Genomic DNA, 10554 nt, shown 5'->3' with positions numbered 1-10554 from the left:
TAATGGAAAAATGGAGATAAGAAAGTAGGACACCTGAGCAGAGAAAAAGGTAGGTATAGAAAGAGAAAAGAGTTCTTAATTTAGAGCTGCATACTTAGAGATATATAACAAAGCTTATGAATTAATTAAAATTAGGCCACATTTATAGCAACTGACCAAATACATACCTACTTAAAACTCTGTACTAAATATATTATAAATAAGCATATATATTTTACCATTAATACATATACATATTAATACATATATCATTAATACATAATATTCATATATGTTTGAATAATATATTTCAGAATAACTAGTGAAAGAAGCATAAAAGATTATTATTATTAAATGAAAAACAGTGAACTTGAAATATATAGTTCACATACATTCAAATACATAAAATTTAAAACCTCAGCCTAACTGTATCACATTTTGTATGACATCTATTTACAGCCAAATTAACCAAAAATGATGTTAGAATACAAAATTCTTAGGAATTAACAGACACCTAATTATCTTTTTTTTTCATCTTTATTGGAGTATAATTGCTTTACAACCTAATTATCTTAATAAGTACCGTAGTTAAAACTTCATGATCATGCATAGAAAAAAAGTATTTAACATACCGAAGAAGCCCAAGATAATAAGATTTGTCTAAAATTTGCCTCTGGGGACCTAAAAAACATTTTTTTAAGTATTAGTGTTCAGTTTGAAAATGCCATCAAAATAGCAAATCCAAAGCACAACCAGAATTACACTCAACAGCTCTCTAATAGTACTCACAAATGCCCCAGTAAATCTGAAAATAAGGAAGAAGCACTGAAATAGAAAAGAGAACTAATATCTTAGCATCATGACATAATGGAAGCTTGAATTAAGACCACAAAGAGTGTCAGGACAATGGACTCAAAAAAACAAAAACAAAAACAGTGGATTCTACAGGTCAGGTTGGCTGAATGGAAACTGGGTCTAAGGGGGTCTAGAACAGGGCTAACCAAAAGAACTTTCTGCAACAATGGAAATATTCTATAGCAGCACTGTCCAATAAAGTAGCTGCATGGGAATACTGACCACTTGAAATATGGCTGGTGCTACTGGGAAGTGAATTTTTATTTTACCTAATTTTAATTAATTTAAATTTAAATAGCCACATATAGCTATTGGCTATCATAATGGACAGCGCAGATTTAGACTACAAATTTCTCAATGTAGGCAAGATATTATGATTTTACATAAATTTTTCAGAGACTTTTTAGAAAGAAACATAATCTTACATTTCAGTAGGACTAAAAAAGTATTCCTAGGTTAAATGTCCCAAAACTTGAGAGAGGTAAAGTGCCCTGCAAGGCATGAGAGAAACGGCTAGGGAGTACTGACTGAGGTCTATGCTGAGAAGAGGGAGAGAATGTCTCACTAGAATGGGAAATGAGAAACTGGAACAGGTAAGAGCAAAAGTCACAGCAGATAGTGGTGCATGATGGTAACAATCAGAACTCTTTCGCACAAGGCTTTGAAGTAGAAAATTACTATCTTAAATGATACTGGTCCTGTTCTAAAGGAGAAATTAACACAGTAATAAAATTTGATGAATTCTCTATAGAATTGTAGTATGTTTCTTACCCTTGTTTTTAAATAACATTAAACATAAACACTTCTATGAAGACATTTTTAAAGACTAAACAACTACAAAATTTTGACTCATTTTCCTTCACAGTATTGATAATTATTAAGCAAGCATTTCTAAATAATCAATTGTTTTTTTTTTCTCATCTTTTGGCCACGCCACACAGCTTGTAGGATCTTACTCCTCAACCAGGGATTGAACCCACACCCCATGCATCGTAAGCATGGAGTCTTAACCACTGGACCACCAGGGAAGTCCAGTAATCAATTGGTTTTTAATATTTAGTGAGCTAAGGGTATTATAATACAAGTAAGAAAATTTAAGTCTCCTGAAAGGCATGATATACTGCATTACAGAATGTAGTATGACATCTTATAATTAATTTTGTACCAGTAGAGTATCTTCATCCCTGATAAGTCATTTGCACAAATACAGAAAATAAAAAGCTCATTATAAAACAGTTCACCATGCTTTGAATTATATATATATTATAGACCAACTTTCTGAATCATAACATATAATATTATTATGCCTTTCTAAACACAGAGAGGCATAATGAGAGATGTAGTATATAAATCTATGCGTTAGCCTCACTTCCTTACTTAAGCATTATAATGGAATATTATTACCAAAAGTAACAATTCTTGATTCACTACTCATAAATACACAAATACCTTACCAGTGTCATTTTGGTATAGAAACCAAAAAAAAAAGTATTTCAGAATATTTCTATATAGTACTAGAAATCTAATTTTTATTCCTGAGCTTTTCTTTTCTTTAAATTATTTCAAATTTCTTCAAGTTATAGCAAAGTTTACCAACAAGAACCTACTGTATAGCACAAGAAACTATACTTAATATTTTGTAAAAACCTATAAGGGAAAAGAATCTGAAAAGGAGTATATATATACACATATATGTATATATAACTGAATCACTATGCTGTACACCTGAAATTAACATGACATTGTAAATCAACTATACTTCAATTTAGGAAAAGTTACAGCAAACTTTTATGTTAAGAAAAATGAAGATTAAAATAGCTAATATATGTATATAACTCCCTAGTTCACAATGAATTTTCACATTCATTCTTTTATTTAACCCTTACAATTTTGTGAATCAAGGAATAAGAATTGAGTAAAATAGCCTCTTTCAGTCTACAATTCTGATTTAGTAATATGATACTGTAATACTTGTACAAAATATACTCATCTTCTTAAAATAGATACCTTTCATCCCAGTTTTCATTCCACTCAAACCTTGTTGTGTCACAGGACGATCAGCAACTCTGATTTGAGAGGACAGAACTCCTACTGTCCCTATGGGACCACCACGAGAGCCCAGTCTTGCTGTTCCAGGTGGCATCTAAATGACAAACAAGATTCAGCTTTAATAAACAAGAAAAAGACTGTGCCTCTAATATTGTTAAGACTGCAAAGAGAATATTAAAAAAAACTAAGATTCTATATAATTTGTAAAATTTTCCTTACATTTTAAATGTCTGAAATATTAAATAAAATTAACCTCTAAAATTCTATGATAATTAAATAATACATTTCTTTAAAATTTAAAATTCTATGTGTAGATGTATTTATAGTACTCCCAAACTGGAAAGGAGCAAAATGTCCACCTATTTGTTCTTATTTAATCATAGGAAATGGTTATAATTCCATTTCTGTAAAATAAAGTCTGGAGGATTACATTAAAAAATAGTAACAAAGTTTATCCCTATATAATGATATAATAGTTCATTTTTATTTTATATAATTTCATATTTTCAACATTATTACAGTAAGTATATATTACCATTAAAATCAGAAAAAAATAAAGAAATTTTCATCTTGAGAAGAAAAGATATAATTACATCACAAGATAGCCATATTAAGTATTAAAGAGTTTCCATCATTCAGCAAGCATTCATATTATTACTCTACATGATTCTCTACTTCAGGTCTGCAGAATCTAATGTAATATTATACACCCTGAGGAAAGGTCAAAAGACTCCCTTCTTGTCAGTTCATATAGTATGTACAGGCATGGGAAGGTATAAAGGACAGCCTGAAACTGTTCCAAGATATCCTTCTTTTGTTTATCTTCCTTTCCCTCTTTTCTTTTTTCTCACTCTCTGTCAAAGAATAAAGTAGTAGATTTAAATATGTAGTAGAAATTTTAGATAGAGTTTAGATACAACCATTCTGGTTGATTTTGATTGTTTTTAATTCTTTTAGCTGGTAGCCTCAAATTCTATCAGCTAACATAGTTCTCAAGTGACTCTGAGAAGTACTTGGTAATTAATTTGAGTATGGGGGCCAGGAACAGTAACACATTCCAAAGAATACATTGTATACAGGAATACTGTCAACTACAAATTCAAATGAAATGAGTTCAGGATTATCCTGAGTGATCTTTGGGAAAGAATGCTAAATCTCTCCTTGGATAAACCTTCTGAATAATTTCCTCTTTGGCTCTATGCAAGCATAATTATGACAGCTACTCAAATAACTATATCACATAAAAAAATTTACCAGATGAAAGTATAGAGAAGAAAGCATAAATTAAAACTGCACAGGGCTTCCCCTGGTGGCGCAGTGGTTGACAGTCCGCCCGCCGATGCAGGGAACACGGGTTTGTGCCCCGGTCCGGGAGGATCCCACATGCCGCGGAGCAGCTGGGCCTGTGAGCCATGGCCGCTGAGCCTGTGCGTCCGGAGCCTGTGCTCCGCAACGGGAGAGGCCACAACAGTGAGAGGCCCGCGTACCGCCAAAAAAAACTGCACACATTAAAAAGAATGGAGTAGGTATTCATGTGTTCACACAGAAATATATTTACAATACCTTATTGAAAGAAAAGGACAAGAGAAATAAGAATGTATACATATAGCACTGTCCTCATTTTGGAAAATACTAAAACCATACAATTATATATGGATGTGTGTTAGTGTTTGTAAATGGATAGAAAAAGGTCTAGAAGGATATACATCACACCTTAGACAATGGTTATACCTGGGGTAGAAGGAGGGAACTCTGACACTTTTCCTTTGCATGTTTTACAACAAGCATTACTATTTTAGTAACTGCAAAAACTAGTTAAAGCACCTGGCAAACAGTAGGTGGCCAATATATTTCAGATTCCTTTTATAAATATTTAACAAGCATAAATTCTTACTATTAGAATAATAGAAAAAGATACCCCCGCTCAGTACCATATATATGAAGACTTTAGAAAAATCATTTCAGTATAAGTTGATGATGTTGATAATATTACCTAAAACTCTAGAAAAATCTTAAAACTTTAAGAAAACCTAACTTTAACAAAATTATTCCCTCCAAAAATTGCTGCTCTTCTTATTATTTAAACACAGGACCCAACATTATCTCTAGTTTGCAATTAGTCTACTGTTCGAGCTTGAGTACCTCACACGCACCTTGAGATAGGCAAAACCATCTCTTGTGAGCATCAGAGAAATAACTATGAATATTTTGGTGTATTCATTTCTTTCTATGTAAATGTAAATATATATATATCTATCTTTATGTTAAACGGACACCACACTGCTTTTTTCACTTAATACTGTACTATAAAGATATATTATTTCCTGAAATATTTTTTGAAAATAATTTTTAAAGGCTACTTAATAGCCGATTATAGGGATAGACATATCATAATCTATTTAAGATTAACCTGTTGTAAGGCCATTTAGGTTGTTCTCAAATTTTCACTATTATAATTATAATGAAAATGTAATAAATTATCCTTACAGGGTATTATTCTGCTTAGAATTATCAGCTTATAAAGTTTACCAATTATTTCTAATGTGGTGTGTTTCTCTTACTGATTCACTGATTTATGACACTCTCTATCTTACATTAAGCTCTTAACATTTACTAGTTTGTTTCTAGGCTGCTGTAGCAACCAGAACACTGTTTTACTTCTTATATTTTTATATTAGAGTATTGTACTTTTTCTTATTTTTGCCTTTGTACCGTTCTAAGTGAATGCTAGAATAGTTTTACAATGATATTCCTTCCCCTACCCCAAGAGAAATCTCAAGGAATTTTGATTGGACATAGGATTTATAGCTTTAATACAGAAAGAGCTTTTACAAATGAGTAAACTTTCCTTTTTCATTTTAAGAGTCTGAATTCTATGTATGACATATATGTTGCAAATACTTTTTTTTTAACCAGTTTGTCGTTTTTCTTTTAACCTTTTTATGATGTTTTCAATTTTTTTAAATTCAAATATATAAATATAAAAATACTTTCCTTTTCAGTACTCGATGTTTCCTGTTATTTTTACAAAGGCCTAGCCTACACCAAGTTTATACAAAATACTTACCCATATTTTCCTCTAATACATTTATGGTTTCATTTTTTAAATATAAAATTTCTAAAATATCTAGAATTCTGTGTGAGGGAGGGATTTGGTTTCTTAAAACAAATGGTTTACCAGTTATTTGAGTGCACTACTGAATACTCCATGTTTTTCCAACTAATTTGAAATGTCACCTTAATCATTAATTAAATTCTTACATGCCCGATTCCATTTCTGGTCTTTTCCATTTCACTTGGTTTTGGCACCAATACACTATACCACTTAAATTATTGTAGCTTTAAAATAAATTTGAATATCAGCATGAGCAGGCCTCTTTCTCATAACAGTGTCTTTCAAACATTCTCCCACATTTATACTTCTAGATGTTTTCCAGAAAACATACTTATATAATAGTATGTTTTCTTTATAAAGAAAAACAAAGAAGAATCTCTTATTATAGACAAGCTTTCCAAATTCTACCAGGATATACGCATAAAACTTCAATTATTTGTTTTAAACTTACTCCAGTTGCCACTCGAATATTTCCTGATGGGGGCCGTGTTCCAGAAGGAGGCCTTCCTGTCAATCCAATCCCACCTCGAGAAACAGGCCGAGCTGCTGAAGGTTTGTGATTACTGGCCATTGCTTGCTCACTTTAACCACTGTTTGGAAACAAGGAATAGGTCTCCTTTGGTATCTTCTGTAGCAAGATAGTAGTGACCTGCATACCCTTCCTTCAAACATTTAATCCATGATGACTTTTCTTGCAAATTGCCATTCCAGGTATCACTACGTACAAGGTTGAGCTTGCTTTAATTCTGTTCAGATTTGACATTAATGTTCGATTTAGAACCATGAAGTCATTTATTACAATATGCCCTCCTCATTTCCCTGTTATCTTATCAAAATGCAAGCCCCTCTAGATATCTTTCTCTCTTGGACTCTCACCCCATACTCTAGTAAGCTTCCTCTCTCCCGGCAAAACCAGTATCTTTCTTCTCTGCCGATATTTTCTCTGTGATTTCTGGTCTATAATAAACTCCTTTATATTCTCAATCCTATTATAAATAGTTCCTTTTACACTTTGCCTTAACAGGTCCCCGTCTTCTCCTGAAAATGCTTTTGGTAGTGAAAGCTGTTTTAGCTTCCTGTCCCACAATTCCAAAGCAAAGGAGTACACCGCACTCTCCTTGCTCCACTATGTCACTGTCAAAACATTATTCTTCCAAGTTTTTAAAAAAATAAACAGGATTCTCTTCCTTTGAGGACCAAATAATGCAACTATATTGCCTTGCATCTTTCTTGGTTGCTTTTATCTAGGGACCTCCTAATCTCTCCCCCATGTTTACTAGTCTTTTGTTCACAGTCCTCTATTCCAGTACCACCAACATCCTGGATGACTTCCATATGGATACTGGATTCAATATGTAACATTCTAGCTTCACAGTTCCCTGACCTAAATTTCAGTAATCATTTCAACTCTATTTTAGTCATTCATAGCCATGGCCAGAGCTGGAGCTTGTCATCATCTGGAATTGCTTCATCTCAAATATCTTAATTGAAACACTTTATTCTCTGGCCTTAATTTCCTTTCCTTCTACCTTTTTCTCACCTTTATTCTCACTACACCTCCCCTTAAACTATTTCCTTTATTCACTCATTCTCTCCCAGTTTACCAGCCCCCTCCTTTACTCATCAGAATATATTATTATTTAAAGTTTGGGCTAATAATTTAAAATAGCATTTTAAAATTATGGGTCACAACCTATTAGTAGCTTATGAAAACAATTTAGCAGGTTATGACCAATATGGTTTAAATATGAAATAAAATAGAAAATACAAGGGAGTTCACTGCACATAGGAAGAGTACTGTTTCATTAAATTCTTTTTCAGTTATATTTATATAAATTTACACATATGTGTATACTGGTCTATAATGTAAAATATATGTCCTATTATAGGTCATGTTTAAAAGAGCTTTAAAGATACTGAACTAGAGAGATAATATGGAGAAAAAGAGTGCCCAAGACTCTGGTCTCAGGAATGTCAATACCTAGAGATTGCACAGAAGAGGAGAAACTAGTATGAGACTGAAAACGAAGACTCAGAAAGCAAACAAAAAACCAGGAGTGTGTGTCAGAGATGCCAAGAAAAGGCAGGAATGGTCAATGCCATTTTCTGCTGGGAATTCAAGTAAGATGAATACTGAAATGTCCATTGGAATCCCCATCCAAGAAACCATTAGTGACCTTGAGGAGGTCAGTTTCAAGGACTCCTTTCCTTCTCAATATTAAATTACTGTCTCAGGAGCACCGTCAAAAAATTTGCAGCCTTGAACTCTTCTTCAACCCTTCTGGCAAAATCAGAAACCATTCTCTACATTCAACCTGGACTGCTGAACACTGTTGATGGAAATCCCAAGACTATACAGGCTGGAGAACTGCAAAGCCATAGTAACCAAAGTTAGATGGACCCTCATCTCAGAAATTATTTTATTAATCCTTTATAAGCTACTCCGTCCTTGATGATTCCAATTCTTAACCACTTTTCTAATTAAGTCTGTTCCTGCCACTCTCAGCAGAGACTCAATTTCATAATTGAGAAAATTAAGACATGAAATCTATCACATTTGGAGCACATAAACTTTCCTATATCCACCCTGACCTCCAATCTCAATAGCCATCCTTTCTTTCATTCAAGATCAGTCTCTATTCTGATTTATCCTCTTGATCCCATACCTCTGGGACATTAGTTCCCTCTCCTTACCAACCTCCTTCTCCCTCACCCCTGCCCCAATTTCCTTTGGGGCATTATCCAGCTCTTACGTATGTCTTTAAACTTTCTCCTTTCTTTCAGTCTGTTATCATGTTCCATTCTTTCCTAACCTTAAAAACGAATTTCTTGATCCTGAAACCACCTTTAATAGAGTTTTATATGTCCTTTCTCTACACAGGCAAACTCTAAAAAATAGCTTATATCCATTATTCTCTACTTTTTCCACTTCCTCTATCTCCTGGATTCCTACTATTCCATTCAAATGGTTCCTGCCAATGCAGCTAGGAATGTAAATGTCATCTCTCTGTTACTGGTGTCCACTCCTACATGAAACCATCTCCGTGACACTCCCCTCCTGTTTCTCCTTTTTCAGTCTCCATCTTATTCTACGTGCCTTTATTAGCAGCATTTCTCAAGATATCATCCACAGTCTATTTTTCTTTTTCCTCTTTAAGTTCTCATTGTGCCACCTCATCTACACTCAGGGTTTTAACAATTAATAAGCTAATGACTCACAACACCGTATCTCCAGTCCTGACTTCTCACAGTCTAAGGTGTTTATATCCAAATAATTACTTGACATTTCCACTTCAATATATCATCAGTATTTCAAAATAAATATATCTAAATGTAAACTCATTGTCATCTCCCCCAGATTTGCTCTTCCTCTTGGTACTAACTCCTAGCCACGCAAGTCAGAAACGTAGTCCTTGATTTCTCCCTCTCCCTCATTTCCCATAGCTAATGAAATAATACTACTGATTTTATGCCTAAATGTTTAAAATCTAACTTCCTCTCCATTCCTATAGTACTGCTCATGGCCTCATGGACTCAAGTGGATTATTATACTGGCCTCCTGAGGGGTCCCCTTGCATAACACACATCTTGCCTGTTATCCTCCCTAGGAATCCTTCAACGACCAGACCATAACCACCCTCACCTTCTTCAATTTGAATTTACAGGGCTGACCTAAATGCTACGATGGATCCATACATATCTCTATCCCAGGACCTATCACACCAATTGAAATAATCTGCTTAAGTATTTCTCTACCTTGAAGGCAAGAGCTGGATCTTATTTATCTTTATATCCCCAGCATATATCTCAGGGCCAGGCAAAAACTTTCTGTTCTTTTGTACCATCTGAATTTCCTCCCACATGAAGGCATTGCCAGTTACAAAAATTTACTAAATTATTAAAAAGGAAACAAATCATTTCTCGAACTAAAATGGTTTCTCAGTTTCTATAGCCCATGCCCAGTACTTCTTCCCTGGCTTTCCTTAGCATCATTCATGATCAGTCCTTGGATTACTTCTCGTCTCTCCATAATATTTCATCCTTTTCTTATAACTTGAACTAGGCTGATTACTCATAAATCAGTATCTCCTGTTCTGTCCTTTAAACTGGACACCAATTCTAAGTTTTCAACTGTTTATTGGGAATTTCTATTCAGATATCCCATTATCACTTTATATTTAATATGTTCACGCCAAACTTACAACCTTCGCATTCCAACTAGCTCAGTGATTCTATTTTCTTGCCATTTTGAACTCTTCGGACAAAGTAGTAAAATTACTACTATTATTATTGCAAATAGAAAAGTGAGTTTCATGAAACAACTTTTTGAAAGGCAGACAAGGTCTGTGGTCAAAACGGTTTCTCCCAGAGAAAGCTAATACAATAAACCTGTTTCCAACAGAATTAGTCAGTGTTAATCCAGCTTTCCTGAGGAACTTTAAGAAAATGTACGATATAAAGAATTTCCACCTGATTTTCTTTGCCACTGCTTTACTATCGTGGAAGAAGTTCAGTTAGCATTAGATCAGTTCCACCGGGTAAAATAAAAGGGAGAG

At 33.8% G+C, this 10554-nt stretch overlaps 1 protein-coding gene across 1 annotated transcript in view; it reads right to left on the bottom strand.

Annotated features, from left to right (window-relative positions):
• The window catches only part of IFT74 (intraflagellar transport 74), a 90311-nt gene that overhangs the window by 78900 nt on the left and 857 nt on the right, over positions 1–10554 (bottom strand). Inside the window, exons 2-4 of the mRNA XM_024754757.1 lie at positions 6450–6588; positions 2842–2977; positions 612–660 (exon numbers count right to left, since the gene is read on the bottom strand). Of these exons, the coding sequence (XP_024610525.1) occupies positions 612–660; positions 2842–2977; positions 6450–6569 (305 nt within the window). The 5' untranslated portion in view covers positions 6570–6588. The remainder of the gene's footprint in view (positions 1–611; positions 661–2841; positions 2978–6449; positions 6589–10554) is intronic.

Source organism: Neophocaena asiaeorientalis, unplaced genomic scaffold, assembly GCF_003031525.2.
Source record: "Neophocaena asiaeorientalis asiaeorientalis breed wild unplaced genomic scaffold, Neophocaena_asiaeorientalis_V1.1 scaffold379, whole genome shotgun sequence".
Taxonomy (NCBI): Eukaryota; Metazoa; Chordata; class Mammalia; order Artiodactyla; family Phocoenidae; genus Neophocaena; species Neophocaena asiaeorientalis.
This window is presented reverse-complemented; position numbering and strand designations above follow the sequence as displayed.